The sequence below is a fragment of the Rhinolophus sinicus genome, chromosome 2 (assembly GCF_057876585.1).
Source record: "Rhinolophus sinicus isolate RSI-liver-muscle chromosome 2, RSI-T2T, whole genome shotgun sequence".
Classification (NCBI taxonomy): Eukaryota; Metazoa; Chordata; class Mammalia; order Chiroptera; family Rhinolophidae; genus Rhinolophus; species Rhinolophus sinicus.
The window spans coordinates 152537409-152555694 of record NC_142502.1 but is presented as its reverse complement, the minus strand read 5'-3'; the positions used below and the strand labels follow the sequence as shown (position 1 = coordinate 152555694).

The window sequence follows — 18286 nt, the reverse complement described above, 5'->3', positions numbered from 1 at the left end:
CCCCCTTGTAAAACTCTGGCCCCATGGCTCTGAACACCTATGTGCGTCGGCCTTTTCCCTCCATGTTAGAGGTGGGAAGCAGAACCAGAAATCCGGGCAAGAGCAGGCCTGGCCCCAGCTGCATTCCTCGGATGCTCTTTTCCTTTGAACCACTCTACCTGTAGCAGAGGAGCCGTCTTGGCTCTGACTGGTGTTACATTCACAGGCATAGCAACACCTGTTTGCCGAAGGTGGGGCCTCCGGACTGGGGCATGCTTTTGCCCACACAGGGAAGCTTTGCATATATAGATAACAGACAAATAAGAATGCAGGGATAAGGTTTGCCTGGGGTAGAAGACGCAATCAACTACGTTCCTTCCCCTGGAACTTGGGTGCTGCTTACTGAGTATAACTTGACATTTTCCTCCTCAGCATAGATGTCAGGTGTTTTGTATTCGGTTCTGCTGTGACCATTGGAAACAAGAAACAGGAAAAGAATATGAATGGAAACTAGATTTGTCCCTAGTATTTCAGATTCAGCCATATAGCTAGATGATATTTTGTGTGTTTAAAGAGAAAGAGAAAAATAATGCCTTCCAAGGAAGAGATAGCAATTGCTGCAGATGGAAACATACCTTTAGCCTTCCTTTTAATTTTTCTTCTCGTTATTTTAAGTTCTGAAGAATCAAATCTGATAGCCCCACCTCAAACAAACATTGGCCTTTCTAGAAACGAAGGCCCTTTATATTTTGTTTTATAGTATTATGTTGCTCTCTCTGAGGTGTTACTTCTTTTATGTCCATAAAATATGATTTTGAATATACCTTTCCCAGTGCATAATGGGGTGAGATAAAGAGAAGGGAATGGGGCTCAGGAGTACTTCCCAGGTGCAGGACTCGTCCTGCCATTCCAAACTGTCCTTGCCCAGAAATCCAAAGGGATATGGTTCGCGTGGGGTAGAAGATGCAATAAACTGCACTGTGGTTCCCAACCTGAGGTCAGTGATTCCACATGAGACCTACAGCATCCTCCAGCTGGTAGCCTCTTTGTTGAAGAGATGGTCCAACGTGGGGTAGAATTCGTTTTTGAAATTTCTTCTATGAGTTTAAGGACTACTGATCATAGCTGCTATGATAGTGCTAGGATCTGGAAACGGCAGTAGAGAGTGGCAGAGAATTTGGCAAAACAGTTTATATGTCAAACCTGTTGGTTTCCTGTCCCTCCCTGTTCCCACCACTTTTTTCCCAGCTCTTTGGTTGGTTTTTCAAGTCCTTGAATGTGTACAAATCCCATCATATTTTAGCATGAGGCCATCCTCTCCCAGACATTTTCAATCTTGCTAATGTTTAGATGTTCAGGAAATGAACACCCTGTAGTTTACCCTTTCAAGTTTGCTGTAATGCAAGGAAAGCATTCTCTCATTCTTTTTTTTTCCCCACTTCCCACACTACATGAAGCCTCTTGAAACAGAGGCTTAATCTCACCCCCTTAGTGTTTCCATTCACATGTTACATGCTAAATCATACAGAATCTTAATGTACTGGTCCACCAAGTATGAGAGAAGAAATCAAACCAAACCAAGCCCATTCACAACAAGAGAGACCCCTCAATGCAGGAACTTGTGTGTGAACATAGAAGAGAATGTGCTTGACCCTGACCCAAACTAAGTGTTGTAGAGGTTTGTGCAGTCTTGATTGGGTTTTAGGTTTATCTTCATACCACTTACCAGGTTTCATGGTGTTTCTGAGAAGCTTAGAAACCATGAGTGAGCTGACATTATACCCTGAGTCCCCAGGAGAAAGAGCACTAGGCTTGGTCTGTCTGAGGTCCAGGTGGGACTCTGCCACTCAGCAGCTGTAGGACCCTGGGCAAAGCACTGTATCTCTGAACCTCAGTTTCCTTATCTGCAAAGTGGACACAATACCTACCTTACAGGGTTAGTCACTTGAGAAAACGAATGTGAGAGCATATCGTAAGCCACAATGTGCTGTAATAATGTGGTGGTGGTGGTGGTAGGGCCATTCCGTTTATGTAGACATTGATGATAATTGGGACTACAGTAGTCTTCAAGAGGGGGGACCCAAATTGCTAATAAATACATTTAGAACCAGAAGGAATTTTTTATGACAGTAGAGCCCAATCTGTTTGATTTATGGGTGAGGATTGCTAGGCCTTGGGAAGGTCAGCTATGAATGCACGGACTTTGCTTCTTGGTGGCACTCAAGAGCCTGAGTACCTGGCTCTGGACTTGGGTGTTGCCACCACACCACCGCACTTCTAATCTGTGCTGTCCACACATAACCGCAGGGATGTGGTGCACTTTTCTGGCATCCCGTGGGTGGCAGACGCATGTTAACTCACGCTGCAGTTGCTTCGATCCCATTGCTGACTGCCAGTCAGTCATGGCTGTCTTTCATTACACCGTGGAATCTCGATGCAACTTGAAGGCAGGCACGACAACTTATCAGTTGGTCACATGTGTCAATATCCTTGGCATGGGTGAGGGAGAGTAGGTTTTTTTTTTTTAGCTTAGAAAAGATTGAGGGGCTAGGCCAAAATTGTAGGGTCTATTTCTACAGAAAGCTTGGTTGACTATTGAGCATTTTTGAAAACTGCCTCACGCCCCTTAATGATCCTATTCACATGCTACATGCTTCTGCCATAAGTATCAGTATATTTAGGAGTCTTTTTAGATCACTACAGCTGAAACTGGGCGTAGGACCCCTGGCCTCTTGTTTGTTGAGTTAGAGCTGGGCAAGCACCTTTGAATGCTTTCTTTCCTCCCGGGAGTCTCTGTCCTTTCCCTCCTGCCTCTGAAGGTAAGTATGCTGCTAAGTGCTCCACCCATACCTTTGAGCCATTTTCTCACTGGCCTTTTCCTATTTTTGCCAACTTAGGGCAGAAACCTGTGCACAGACGTGCTCCCCGGGACCCTGCCCCAGAACCCCTTCCGCTGATCCCATAGCTCCTAACCAGTAGTTTCCTCTTCACACCTCTACCTTCTTGTTCTTCTAACTGCCTGTAACCTTGCTTCAGCTTTTATTACGCTATTGACCTCCTGTTTCACACATTGGATTCTCTTTTCTCTGACTTCCAGTTCCTTGTTCTTTTTGCATTGCTGGAGTAGCTCTCTCCTCTCTTGGGTTTCATTCTGTGCCTCCTTTGGTATCTCCACTGCTGTTTCTTCTTCCTCCCAGACTCTGGCCTTCCCCAGAGCTCTGTGCTTAGCTTCTTGCCTCCCTCCCTAGAGGTCAGCCCACTACAGTCACAACCCTCACTCACTCTGCACAGGACTCTGTCTTGAGCCTTGAGTCTAGTGCCACATCCTTAACTGCTTCTGGATACGTCACCCCACGGTGTTGCAGGTAACTCAGATTCAGCACATCTGAAGAAAATGTTCAATCCTCCTCTGCACCCCCGCAGCCACTCCAAAAGCCCAACAGTCATCTTCAGCCCTTGCCTTTGAACCTCCCACATACAGTCTATTGCCAAAGTCCTGTGGATTAACTCTTGCAACAGTCCATTCCTTTTTGTTCATATTGTCACACCCTGACCCATCCTTTGACCTAGACAACTGCAGTAACTACCTAAGTGACCTTACTGCCTTCAGGCTCTTTCCTTTCTACTCATTCTAACTTACCACTGCTAGGCTAATCAGCCCTAGAGCCCAGCTCAGCCCTCATCCTCCTCTGGCTCAAAAGTCTGCAAAGGTCCCCAGCCCCCGCAGGCTTAGTTGCAAGCCTGCCTCTCACGGCTGACAGTCCCTTAAGCTGCAGACAAGCAGTAGCACTCGCTGGAGCTGTTCCTGGGACAGACCCGTTGGTGGCTTTACTGTGCAGTTTTCCCCCCACAAAGAGAGGTGACTTCGCCTCGTTCCAGCCTGTTGATAGTCTACCTGAATCTCAGGTCTGGCCCAAGGCCATCCTTCTTGGAGCTGATCCTGCCTGCCTTCCTAGGCAGAGGTGACCTCCTTGTCCTCTGAACTCCACCCTCCCCTCGCCCCAGCCCTTATTCTCTTTTAGGATTGGACTGTTTGCATATTTGCCCCATTTCCTTTGGCCAGCAACTCTCCCAATCATCTTGGAATCCTCCAAAGGACTGGGCAGTGTGCCTTGCACACAGTGGGTGTCCAGTAAATAGTGAATGGAATAAAAGAACCAGTGCCTCTGGCCTTCCTTCACCTCTCCCCTGCTGAGTGGGAGGTGGTCAGATGACCCATGAGGCTTGTGTCCTCTTCTTCCTGGTGCTGTCACACCAAATGGATTCCCTCTTCTCACCTTCTGCCCCTGCAGGGTTATAAACTCTTACACAGCCTCAAAACCTAACTTTCCGATACTTGCAAGTGTTCACTCTGCCTGGCTTGTTCTGAGACTGCTCTTTAGGATTGAGCTTGGCTACGTAGTCCCAGCCTCTACCTCCATCACACTGGATGTAACCTGGCTAATAAGAAAGCTTATTTCACCTACTTCTCCATACCAGAGGAAGCTGAAAGGGAGCCTCTAAGAGTGGCGACCCCTCCTCTATTCACTAAGTGGCTTAAAGATTAGAAATAAAGCATGGTAAATTGGCAAGCACTTTGAGATCTCATTTTCTGTGCGTACAGCTGGACACATGGAGACTTATCACTTCACCAGTATATTTAAGAGTGAAGAGGGGCCTGGTAAGAAGATTGTCACTGAGAACATTCTCTATTCTAGTCTTTGTAGCCTTGATGTGATATGTGAGGGGGAAAGAATGCAAGAAGGGGTGCATTTTGAAAAATATACTCCTAATTTTGAATAGTATGACCATTTTAAGGCATTTTCACATCATTCCCTCAGTGACCTTGTAGAGGTGGGTATTAATTATCCCTGTCTGACAGTGGAGGTTTAGAAAGAATCCAGGGTTTCTTCTAAGGTCGTAGGTGATTAAGAGGCTTGGCCAGCACTAGAAACTCAGGTCTTGGGAATCCAAGTCAAGTGCCTTCTTCCAGTGCCCCACATTTTGCTGCCCTCCTGAATTGCACCAGTGATTAAAGGGCTTTAGAAAATGCTGTACACCTTGGGTGATGAAAAATGTCTTAGAATTCTGGGCCTGGCTTTAGAAAGCTAAAGGGTTGACACTTGGATGTATTACAAACCCAGTGGTGTGGATGGAAGGAGTGGGGGTTCAGAGTTGAGCAGTTAGCTAGACTTGAGGTTTGTTTTATCTCTAGCCCTGGACAGGATGCAGTTGCTAGAATTACCAGTGCCCCCAGGACTAAAGTAAACCTGGGGTGGAGGCCCACCTTTTTAGGGCAGATTGGAATCCCTCAGGAACGACTACCTTCTTCAGTGAGTATAGCTGCAGGGCTCCATGCTGGAAACACCAAATTAGTAATTAGTTGTCTGCCTGTAGTTAGTGAGGAAGGGGGTTGGGGGATAAACTAGGGTCGATTATTTTCCAAGAACACATTTGATCACTCTTATTTTCTATGTAGAGGATTTTATTTTTGGTTGAGCTTTTGGGAGAAGCAGCTAGGAAGGAGAGTTTTAAAAATTTGAAGAAGCCAAAAGCTTAGAGGCCTCTTTCTACAAATCAAAGTAATATTTGAGGGTAATGTCTGTCCTCTTGTCTCCTCATTGGTTCATAAAGTCCCGCAGGTAAGGGATCCTTCAGGTATTTACCTGTGTACTTTTCTTCCACAATCGGTGCTCCCATAAATCTTGCATCGAATTACTATCATAGGGCCAGCCAGTGCTGTCCCAGAAAAATCTCTGGTTTAATATCTTGGGATGGCAGCAGAAGTCTGTTGAGAAGAGTCTTCCATGATCCTGAACTCACACCTCCCCTCGTTGTGGCCCTGCGGTGTCCAGAGTGACTTTGTTTTACTTTTACTCGGTGGCCTGCTCGGGCTGCCGCCGCGTGGTGGTTGGCGCCCGCGCAGTAGGGACGCCCCGCGCGTCCAGGTGCGTGGTCCGCGTGGTCGCATTATCTCCGCAGACGCTAAATAGTGGATGAGCCGCCCCGGGCCTGGGACCTGCGGGACTCCTTACCCTCCCGGCCGCCTCCTTTTCAAGTGATAGTAACCGGAGACTTTTCCGTTACGTGAGGCTCTTAACAAAAGATTGTAATTCCAGCAGCTTTGTTTGGGAAGGTACCACCGCAGCGGCGGGCGTGTCCTGGGCCCGGCCGGGGGGTCGGAGGCTCCGGGCGGAGGGGCGGCTGGTGGGTGGGGGCCGCTGGCCTGCGGCCTCCCCCGCGCCCCTCCTCGTGGTACAGCCTGCGTTTCCTCTACAATGCTGTTATGCTAATCAGGTGACATCACCGCCCAGCTCACGGCGAGTGGCTCCTGATTAAATTACAAACCGGCGTCCGGGAGGAGGTGTGTGCGCTGCTCCCGCGAGCTCCCAGGCTCGGCGACCCTGCCATGCTTAAGATTGGCTATATTTAAAAAAATTTTTAAGTTGGAATTGCGCCTCCTTCCCTCGATCCTCCCGCGCCCTTCCTTGGTAATTTATTTCAAGCTTCTAGCCAAGGGCCACAAAAGGAAGGAAAGCAACAAGGAATTAGGTGCTTAAGTGGTAACTCCTGGCCGGGCTGAGGTGGACTGTCCTGCAGCCAACTTCCTATCAGATCACCCTGCTGGACTTTCAGACCGGAATGGGGCTTGCCTAAGGTCCAGCCCTTTTCTCAGGGGCCGGGAGCCAAGCCGTGCGGAAGCTGCTGCGTGTTGGATGGGGGTAGGAGGGGGCCGGAGCGGGATTTCCACCGTGCAGCCCGCCAGGGCGTTACGCCGGGCATAATGGAATTGCAGAGGACGTCTAGCATCTCCGGGCCGCTGTCGCCGGCTTACACGGGGCAGGTGCCTTACAACTACAACCAGCTGGAAGGGAGATTCAAGCAGCTACAAGGTAAGTCCCTCTCCTAAAGGCTAGGCCTGCCCTGGGGCCGTCCCAACGGGGGTTCTGAGGCTCTATTCGGGCCATACGGTACCGTGACCCTAATAAAGACGGGCGGCCGCAAGCCTGGCCCCACAGCCTCTGGTTGGCTGGGAGCACCCCATTCACTGCTTAGAGACAGTTTGTTAGTCTACTTCAGAAAAGCCACCATTTGGAGTCCCTCTGGCTCTCCAGTATCCTTTTGGCTCTTTTGGTTGCCTGCTGCAACCCACCACATACACATTTTCTGTCCTTTTAGGTATCTTTGCATCTCAGTAGATCAGTGTTCGTAGACCTATTAGTATGCGAGTGTTTGATTCCCCCGTGGCCTGTGCCTCCCAGCCCCCAGCCTCTTACCTCCGAGGGAAGCCTAAAGGTGTAAAGTGCACTGCTCTACACCCAGTCCTGTGGAACAATGGCAGAGGGGAGGAGGGAGTGGTCTTTTTGTTCCTAAGCCTTGAGTAAATTACAGTTTTGATTCTAAAGCTTAATTTTAACTCTTTTGATGTATTGTGTTGGGGGAGAGCCTTCCCATCATTTTAGTGGGCTATGTAATTTATAATGAAAACCAGTCATTGTCATTTCAATCATGTGGGTTGGATTAGTTGGATCAATTACAGGTTTCTTGGAGTCTGTATTAGTCTCAAATAATTGAATGAATGCAGTATTTTAGTGCACATATTTTTATGAAGAGCAGGGTGCTGAGCACAGCAGTGTGTGAGGTGATGGGCCTGAAGCCTGCAGCTGGGTTGGCCCCTGAAGCCCTTGGCTGCCCCTGCCCAGCCAGCAGGCCTGGTCCGCGGTGTCTCAGAGCTATATGAAAAAGGACTCATAACTGAAAACAGAACTTCCGATTAAAAGCCTGTAGAATCAAGTAGTAGGCTGGGAATGGCTCTAGTGCTGTGAAAAAGTAGCCTTCTCAGACTGTGTATGTTTCTTATTTTAACTCTTCTTGGTGCCACAAATGTGGTTCCTGCGCGGAGGAGGAGGAAGGAAGGAAGCAGCTCAGTCCTAGAATGTTTTCATTGGGAAGGGGGGAGGATATTTTTCATTCATAGGTTTATTTATCTTGTGAAATAGCTGACAGTAATGACACTTTTCTGGAAAACAAGAGACAGACCAGGACGTGATTTTAAACATTTGCTAGGCTGAGCTGCATTCCTTGGGCAGTTAGCTAAGAGGAAGCTCCATCCCCTCCAGGGAATGATTTTGTGTCTTTGGTTCTTTCCTCTTGAGTTCTACGAAGGTGGAATTTGCTTCTTTGGAAACGTGACCGGCCAGAGCTGGTGGGGGAATATGCAAGTGATAAATAGAGGAAGGGGAGTGTGTTCCTTCTCTTTTGGGTCTTATGTTAAAAGCCCCACAGTTTCAGGTTCTGAAAATTCAGGATGCACCTCTTCTTCGCGTGGCCCAGGCTCCCTATTTCATTGTGTCATATGCCAAGGAGAAAGCACCCATGGGGGAGTCAGAAGAAATGGAAAACCAAGGAGAAAATATAAGGTGTGGGGAGGAGGGTACCCATAGGCCCATCCATAACAAAAGGCTGTTATTCTGAAAGGTTTGAGGATGGTTGTAAAACTACTCACTAAAAAGGGTGGAGCTTACACACAGGAAATGTCTTAAACTGTCCTCCCTGGACAAAGTAAAATTTAAATTAAAAAAAAAAAATCACCGTGTGCTCCTGATATTTTTACCTCATAACTTTCTCAAGGAAATCCCTTCAAAAGGGGTGGGCTTCACATTTTTATGTGGTGACCTTTTTTTTGGTGTGTCTTCTAATTTAGCTCCAAATAACTTTCTTATTTCTAAATATTGTGGTTTAGAAGTTGCACAAGTTTCGTGTTGGTATTTCTATAACAGAAAACCACCCATGTTGAGGAACTGAGAAAGAGTGGATTAACTTTCAAGTAGGGTGAATCTCAGGAGAATTACAAACATTTGCGTTCGACCTTAGTAACAAATGGAGCTGATTGCATTTTAAGCAATTTTAGGAGCATTTTTGATAAAATCGTTTCCCTTCCCCACTTTCCATTCCCACTTTGGTATTTTGTTTAGTATTTGTACTTCTTCCAATCATCAACATCTTTGATAAAGTACAAAGTCTTATCTGCTGATTTAATTTTGTACATGCCTACAAAGCTGCCTTTTTTTTCTTCCAGGTATTCTCCTTCCTAGCACTTGCAACCCAATATTGGCAAACTGCTTCTCTGAATCTATTAATTTTTAAAATATCTCTTATATGAACTTATTTAGCGTCTATCTACCCTATGTCTGAGAGTACTGTGATTTCGTGGGAGATATTTCTGCATTTTTGCTGGTTTCAAATATTTTCACACTGGATCCTAAAAATTTCAGGAGGGACCATGGGATGAGATTTGATGTTTTAGCTAAGGGAACTAAACTAAGATACTAAAATGAGTCGCGTCTGTTTAGATGTAGTAGTTTCTAGAGATTTATGGGTAAGTAAGTAAGTGTGATTAGAAACAAAACCTTGGTGATTTAAGGGACTGAGATGTAGAGTGAGGTTTATCACACTAATGCTCCAGGCATAAGAGAAGAGACAGGACCTTCTACTTTTGATGGCTTCAAACATTAACCACCAACACCCAGCACACACCTCACAGACACACCCAATGCTTGCTCTCTCTCTTTGAAAAATTTCACTTGCAAAATTAAGTTACCACCTTCCTCATCCTGTTCATGTATCTTAAAAGGTTGGAATAGTTGTTTTGGTTTTCTTTTTTAAGTAAAAGAGGAATACTGAAACACAGCAAAACTCAGCCTCACATATTTAGAAAGATGTGTTTGTAGAAACAGAGAAGTTCATAATACCTTTTCTCCAGTTTCACTCCTTATAGGAAAATATTCCTGCCACTCTGCTACTCAGAAAGGATTGCTTGTGCCTGTTGTGTAAATTAAATTCCAGACTCCTTCGCTTGACATTCAGGACCCTCCCCCAAATGGTCCCACCCCACATACTTCCTATTCCAGCTCTTACATTCCGATCAAATCGTCCAGGTAAGCAGGCCTGCAGCTCTTCATAAAACCCAGCCCTGGATAATCTACCTTCTGCCTCAAATGTCCCACCATTCCATTTCACATATAGAAATCCTTCTTACGACTTTTTAAGACTATGCTCACATTCTACTTACTCCGTAAAGCTCCTTGTCTCTTCCGTTGGGGTTGGTGGGGAAAAAAGATCTCACTGAGTGCTTACCACGTACCAGTTATGTTAGTAGGAGCTTTATGTGTGGTATCTTAACCAGGTTTTCATAACATACCTCTGAGAGTTTAAAGATGAGAAGACAGAATCAAGTAACTTGTGCAGGGTCACAGGCATTGATGGGCTCAGGCTGCACGTTGCTGTTCTGTAACTTTCTCTACCCAGACTTCTAGATATTAATATGAATATTTCATTTCTGCAAAAAAAGAAAAAATGACAGGGTAACTGTGAAATGCTCACGTTAACCTGATTTCCTTTTCCTGTCTACCTGCTTCCCTCCCCCACCCCCACCGTGTGCCCCAGCACTGATTCTATTGGCTCTGGCAGTGGGGTTGTAATGAAGACAGGATCTAATTGAATTAGTTGAAAAGCATCAAAATGAACTTTTACTGCCTTCTTTGCAGCCTAACACCGACATCCAGGACCTGGTATTTCTGGAGAATGTGCTTTATCTTTGTTCTGGCTCAATGAATTTATCCCACTATCCAGAAAGAGTTATGGAATAGTCTGTCTTCATTGGGACACAGAGGGAAACTGAAGAGTTTTGGGTCATGGGAATGTGTAAGCGCTCTCAAGTTTGTTACATGCCATCTCGGAGTTGCCTTGTTGAATTTCTCCTCCCCTCCTCTTGCTCCTCCTCCTCCCCCTATTTCTTAACTGTTAGGAAAAGAATATTGCTGGGTTTATACCTGCAGATCATGAAGAAAATTTATTCTTCAATTTTTAAGAACTTTCCAGTTAAGTCACCTACATGTTTGTCTTGCTTAATTTCTGAAACCTGGGTTTACTTCTGTTTGTCATGAAGAAAATTTTAAGTTCTTAAATATAAAGTAATATCCTTCAGATTTTTCCAGTTATGACAGTGAAAATTGTTGGTGACAAGTGATATTCCTGTTTTTGTTTGGGGGGAGCAAGATTTTTAAGAACATTTTTCGGTTTAATGAAAGCATTAAAGGTTGGCTTTTTGGTCTGGATACCTGCCAGTCCTGTGGTACCATAGTTTTTCTAAGCCCAGATAACCTTATGAGATAAGGATAAGTCACCAATTTTAAAACAAAAAAACCAAACCTTCCTTTTACCAGTTTACGAGAGTTTCAGCTCAAAATTTAGAAATTCCTAACAAATTTGTGAACAGAATCCTTTTTGAATGAGGTAATAATAGTAATTATTATTAATGTGTGTAGCATTTAGTATATATCTATTTTGCTTAATTAACTAAATAAGATTATTTGAAGTGCCCAGCCATGGGATCTATTAGGTTGGTGCAAAAGTAATTGAGGTTTAAAAGGTTAATAATTGCAAAAACTGCAATTACTTTTGCACCAGCCAACCTAATAGTACTTAGTAGGTTCTAAATAAATGTACATTTCCTTAGCACTAATAATAATTCTGTTGGGTAGATATTCTCTTAAACGTTTTATAGATAAAGAGATCGTTGGATTATGAGCAACCAGTATGAAGCTACTGCTCCAGAATCCAGGTTTTCTGGCTCCAAAGTTGATGATCTTCCTGTAGGACCACAGAGCGTGAGTTAAATATGAGCCACGACACCCGTTACCTAGATCATGAGTTCATTCTGGTGGCATGGAAAATTAATGAACTCAGAACCACTCAGATTTCTGGACATGTGGTGCGCTCAGCTTTTGGTGGGCTAGGACCACTGACAGCCACGGAACAGCGATTCTTTCAGCGTAAATCCAGTGTTTGACTGGGACGATTAATTATTAGAAGGACTCTTGGAGACCAGCTAGGAAGAAGAGGAGGGTGATTAGTAACTCCCTCTGAGGAAAAGATAGCACTTTTTAGAGGGTCGTGAAATACTGGGGCTATAGACTTGCTGACTGCTGAGGAAGCTTTCTGGATAACTGTGTTCTCTGCTTGGGGCCTGGGAAGGGGTCTGTTCCTTGTTTCAGTCTCCTTCCGTGGTTTTCTAAAGCCTCCCCATGCCAACTGCCCAGCCTCCCTAAAGCCAGGCCCTGATAAGAGCTCTCCTCCCTGCCAAAAGTTTTGGGATTTGACTCCAGCCAACCTTCCCATCTCCATCCGATGCTACTCCCTAATCGACAGTACTTGTGATTCCCTAAACCTACCTGCCTTTTTCCGGCCTTGAGACACTGTTCTCCTGGTTTCTTCCACCAGGAACTATTTCTTGTGTCAGGATCATTCTTTTGAGGTTTAGTTCAGATATCATTTCATTCTGAGTATTCCCAGAGGGAGGGGATGTCAGAATCCCTGCGTGGATTCCCTTCAAGATTTAAGCACTTGGTCATTCTGTGATTTTCACTAACTGGTTTTGGTGATAGTTGGAGTTTTAGCCTCTGTTTTCCCCACATTCAACAAAGTCTGGGAGCATAAAGACAAAAGTATGACATAACTGATCTTACGTATAGCATAGCCGTCACTAAGTCTTTGTTAAAGAGTAAATAAACAAAGTGAATATTATGGATGCTTGACTGCGTGGTTCTCCAGGTCTCCACACCAGCCTTATCAGCATGGCCTGGGAACTTGCTAGAAATCTAGATTCTCAGGCCCTACTTCCAACCTCCTTAATCAGAAATGGGGGGTAAGTAGGGCCCAGCAATAGGTGTTTCTAACTAGCCTGCCTGGTGTCTCCGATGCACACTAAAGTTTGAGAATCACTCCCTAATTGGATCATTTGTACAGTCTTTGCAATTGATGGTGGTGGGCCGGGGGGGGGGGGGGGGGGACCAGAATGCCTGAATTGCTCCCACATAGGAGCAAGCAGTATATCTGATTTCTTACTGAGGACTGAAGAGTTGTAAAACAGGGTGTTTTAGAACAAAACTGTCTAATAGTGGGAAAGGCATTTAAGCAGTCAGGAATGGGCTCCATCTTGCTAAAGCAGGGAAGCTCTTGTCTGCCAGATGGGGTCAGTTATCTGTCCCAGTTCCCCCACCGAGTCGGTGTGAAGACCGATCTAGAAAGAGGTGTAAGTTTAGGAAAGATAAAGATAATAGTATGTATACGTTCTGAGGGCAGGTCAGCAAGGCCTCTGGTTTAACTCCATTTCGATTCTTAATAGAAATTCTGTTGGATTTAACCTTAAAAACAAAAATCCCAGCAACTTGGCCTCTGGAAGGGAGGCAAGTGGCGCCTGGCTATGGCCCTCTCCTGGATATCTGAAGCTCTGGGCTGCTTTCCCTATCTGAATACCTGTCAGATTTACCTTCTAGGGTTGTGTTGAACAGCAAATGCCAGAATCTATATGAAGTTTCCTTGAAAACGCCCATGTGCTATTAAAAATATAAAGTATGGTTATTGGTTCCATAATCATTTCTTTTAAAGAAAACTTCAACCTGTAGATGAACTTTGAGAACTCCAGTATTTGCACAACAGTTCAAATATGGACTCCAGGGTTTGTTTCCCTCTCTTGGCAAATGACATGAATAGTGACAGAGCTTCAGGTTTTCAATTTGATGATAGGTTCACCAGCCATACGCTTGTTCTTACTGGAATGACTCTTGTGCACGTTATCAGAATAAGCCAGGTAGATCACAGCTATTTTTAGATCTCAGTGCCATTTTCCCCTCTAGCCTGACAAGTTATTAACTCTCAGGTCGTAGCTGTGAAAAACTAATGATGGGAAATAAATGTTAGGGACATTGCAAACTATTTTTTTTTTTTTTTAACTTTAGTATTCTTTGCTGGATTGACTTAATTACAGATTTGGCGGTTAAACCATTTCATGGGTGCAAAGGGCTTGCCATTTAAAGCTCAGTAGTTGGTCACTAATCTAGGCTGCTTTAGAGCAAGAAGAATCCTAAGAAATAAAATAATAAAACTGACTTTAAAAAGAGAGGGCTTGCACTCTTGGCACTGCCCTAGCTTCACTGATCCCACTCCTCCTCTAAGGCTTCAGGGCGAGGGCCCACAGCCGTGTCTCCTCATCTTGTTTGGTGATTGATTGTGTGGGGCTCAAGACACTGCTTACACCATGCTGTGAACTTCTGGTGTGTGTGTTGGGTTAAAAAAAGAAGAGAGAGAGAGAGAGGGCTTGCTTTTTAAATGTTTATGCTGTTTGTTTATTAACAGCTATGTATTGATTACCTGCTTTTTGATGAGCCAACTGTCCTCTGGCTAGGAAGTGTGTTTCATCTATGTTGGAGATTTTGGCTGAGTTGACTGATGATGAGAAGAAAGTACAGAAATAAACTTGTTCCATGTGAGGGACTCAAGCTAGGGGACCAGGAGGTGAGGGATTTGGGAATTCGAGCATATTCGGGGTGGCCTGAGTTTAGAATGCAGAGCAAGCAAGGGCTGGTAGGAGGGTAACTGACAAGCGCTAGAGAATACATGGTCCTCTAAATCAGGTTAAAGAATTTGGAAGTAAGTCAGGTAGTGGGAAGCTACTGAAGGATTTTAAATAGGAGAGTGCCTTGTTCTGACTTTTTTTAAAAAAAGAGTAGGTGGTCTGACTCCTGAGTTGGATGCTTGTTTTGGAGAGTAGTGATCAAGAGAGGAGGCAGGAGACCAGTTAGGAGGCTTGTTGCATTTGCAGAGTGAGACACTTAGAAACAACAAGGCAGCGTCCTCAAATTTTGAACTGCAAGGTACTTACCACAGAAACTTGTTACTCACTGTGGTCTGTAGATGACCTGGGAGTTTGTTGGCTATGCAGAATCTCAGGTGCACTCCAGACCTACTGAGTCAGAACCTCATTTTCACAATATCCCCAAGTGGTTTGTATGCACATTCAAGTTTAAGAAGTGCTGCCTTAGAAACTATCTCTACTTGCCTCCCCTACCCCTGTGAGCAGAGAGAGGGCAATAGTCCCAGAAAGGTTATGACCTTTCTGAAGTTTAAATTTATGTTTTATGTAAAGTCTGTATTAAAGGTAGGAGTTTTGTGGGTTTTTATTTTCTTTTAAGTAAACTGGGTCATTTTAACTAACTATAAAAATAATCTTGTGTCCAAATGTATAGTAGTTAATTAAAGAAAGTTTAGTATTGCCCTTGGACATTACAGGGCTTTAAATCATGGTTGGTTAATTCCTAGCTTCGTAAGTCTTTGTAGAATTTGGCTGGGATTTTCCTACTTGCTAATCCTGCAGTTCTAGAAATTTGGGAGGTTAAAAAAACACAGTTTCTTTTCTTTTGCCCATTTGGTATTAATGGAGAATTACAGGAATACGCTGGACCAATTTTTTTCTAAATTGTTTCAGAATTTCACCATGGTGTCCTGGGAAGTAGAGGGTTGTTAAGCCCGTACCTGCTTTATGATTTCAACCTTTTACATACATTTAAGCTATTTTTTAAAAGCAAAAATACCACCCCTTTCCCTGCCTTCCATCTTAGTAAAATGATGCTGTATTAAATGAACGTTGCTGTTCTTGCAGTCGATTAGACTTCAGTTTCACATATATCAAATTCACCTAGCAGCGCCTTCAAGCTTTGATGTTAAAGGTGGATTTGAAATACATTACATATCTGTTATTTAGTAAGTGCTCATATCCTGTGAGTCTGCAGGTGAAGCTTTAAAATTACGGGGTATTGATGAGGTAGGGGGGAAAAGCACCTGCTGAAACTTATTGGCTGAAAGTTTTTGTCCCTTAGAAGAAGAAAGAAAGGGTGGGGGAGACACATGGTATTGCCAAATTGCTTTCAAAATCAGGGCAATTTATTACTCATCAGAGCTTTTCTCATCTATGGGATGAGGGGAATACAAATTCTATGCAGTAAGATTGTTGTATGAATAAGTGAGACTCTTCATGTAAACTGTGTTTGGCACGGTACCTGGTACATAGTGGTACACGGTTCCTGGTACATTACAGGTCTTGGTTAAATGACAAAGCAAGGCCCAGCAGGGGTGGTGAGTCTTCTGAACTTGAGTGGAGTGTCTCAACCCCCACCCCCACCCCTGAAACCTGTCTGGGTGTGGTTTCCTTCAATATGTTAGAAGAGTGGTTAGTTTGCCTGAAAATGCACCCAACTGAAACACACCCCCTTTTGTGTTTTCTTTTAGAAAGTACACCAGGTTGACTGCTGTCACTTGAGTAGGGTGGTGTTTGATGTAGACTGAAGGTCACAGCGGTGTGCCTCTCCCAAGTTCATAAAAAGTCTCTGGAGCAGTGACTGCTGAAGCCAGAGCACCCAGCACTTGGTCAGAACTATGCAGGCAAACTAATATTAACCACGCCCCCATAGATTGTTGAATGCCTCTACTGTGTTTGCTTTTGAAAGGCCTTTCTTAGCCTTGCTCTCTCTCCAAACCCTGTTTTGGAGAGGCACAGGACATCTAAGTAGCAAATCCAGTAATCACAGTGGAATGGAGACACAGGCTGGCGTATATTTGGTTTCACAAAGGCCTTGTGAAAGATCTGGCCTTAAAGTCCCTTTTTAATGCTGAAATGATGTAAGTAGAAAGTTAATTTGAGGATCACTGAGGCATACTTTATTCATGAGGAATGAACAAAACAGAAAGTTTGGAGGCTCTGTTCTTCTCTGGTGGCAAGGAAATGACACAAACTGTGTCATTATTTGGGTGAATTTTACCCCCCACCCCTCCACTGAGAGTGCAGTTGTGATGGAATTTTGGAGTGAGAGGTATCTCTTTAAACACTGAGTAGTTGCACGAGGGAGGGAGGGCGGGAAGGGGAGAGAGAGAGATGAAATCCTTATATAAACCATAGATATTACCTTGGTAATATTGACATGCGAATGGTGGTTATATCTTGGAACATGGCATTAGCATTTTGTATTAGTTTTTTTTTTTTAAGGGAAACTTTGGAAGTCTGTTTTAAAGTGTAAAGCTATGTGGAGTCTTTTGAAAGTCAGCTTTGTCTGTTTGAACAGTTAAATGCCAGTGAGTTTCTATAGATGGCTAGCTTGAATGTGTAGTAGTTGAGAAGTGAATACAAGCCTAGTGCAAAGTGCGTTTCTGGTGCTTGAAAACAGTGCTCTGATTTCTATTGAAGGAGACATTTATTCCTACAGAGGTTTAAACGACTTGCTATAAAAAAAATTCAGCCTTGCAGTGGTAGAGGGAGATACGCATTATCTGCGAACAACTGTCAAGCAGATGAAATCCCAGCTGCACAAGTCTGTGGTAGCAAGTGGGTGGGGAGCCGCGGGGGAAATGCTCAGAACGCGGCGGCAGCAGTGGTGACGGTGGTGAGGAGGGCTGCTGAGGGCTGTTGGAGACCATGTTCAGTGCTGGGACATTTTTATCTGACTTCAGAAATGCATGGGCGGTGGATTCACATAAGCCCCATGTCTTCATCTGTTAAAAACTGGGAAGAATTAGTAATCCTGGGGGTGGTCAAGCAGTATAATTTAGTATATTGTTTTACTAGGGTGACCAGCTAATCCTGGTTTGCCAGAGACTTGCCCAGTTGTAGCATTGGATGGTCCATGTCCGGGGACTCTCCCTGGGTCCCAGAGAGGATGGACGGGGGGTCACCCTAATTATATATGTCAATGCCTATTACTATTCCTGTGTATGGAGGACTGTGTGTGTGTGTGTGTGTGTGTGTGTGTGTGTGTTGATCCCTGTATTCCTTCCGAGTGCTTGGTGCATAAATAAATGTTTCATGAATAAAGGAATGAATGAATGAGTAAAATAATGTAGGCAGTAACGCATATGTGTTTGTTTTAAAGTGAGTTAGTTGATCTTTCTCCCTGTTGCCTCTTCTCCCCTGAGAAAAGAGGTGGCCTCAGCAGCCACATAAAGATGATGTGTTGACTGAAAGAATGAATCACATGATAATGAATTTGGCTCTATGATGTGGCTAAACTATAACTTCAGGAAGGGCTTATCTGGGTGTGTCTACTTTTTTGATAAAATGAAATTTGAATAGGACACTAGGGACTGACCTCCCTTATATAGTCCCTGTACTCTGCAGGGCCCTGGGGAATTGACTTAATTTTGGTGGGGAGGAGGGGAGAGGGAAGCCTACAGGGGACTAAAGTACTTGGAGCGACAGAAACATTTCCCTGGAAATTAATTAGGCATCAGGTTGTCTCTTCTGTTTTTTGGGGTTTTTTCTTTTTCCTTTGAGTGGGATAAGGCAAAGAGTACTTAGACCAGGAGAAAGTTTAAGGGTTACACTAATGTAATCTAGTTACATAGCAACCCCATGAAACAGTTCCATTCTTCCAGGTGTGGTAGCCATTCAAAGTTTATACTGTGTGGCTGTAAAATGAATGTGACTTTTCTAACTGCGAGT

At 44.3% G+C, this 18286-nt stretch overlaps 1 protein-coding gene across 5 annotated transcripts in view; it reads left to right on the top strand.

Annotated features, from left to right (window-relative positions):
• Positions 1–18286, top strand: part of SPTBN1 (spectrin beta, non-erythrocytic 1) — a 181947-nt gene that overhangs the window by 73441 nt on the left and 90220 nt on the right. The window contains exon 1 of one of the 5 annotated variants that reach the window (XM_019719499.3): positions 6308–6851. The exons of the other annotated variants lie outside the window; for them this stretch is intronic. Coding sequence (XP_019575058.1) covers positions 6743–6851 — 109 coding nt within the window. The 5' untranslated portion in view covers positions 6308–6742. Of the gene's footprint in view, positions 1–6307; positions 6852–18286 lie in introns of those variants that run through there. 5 annotated transcript variants of the gene reach the window in all.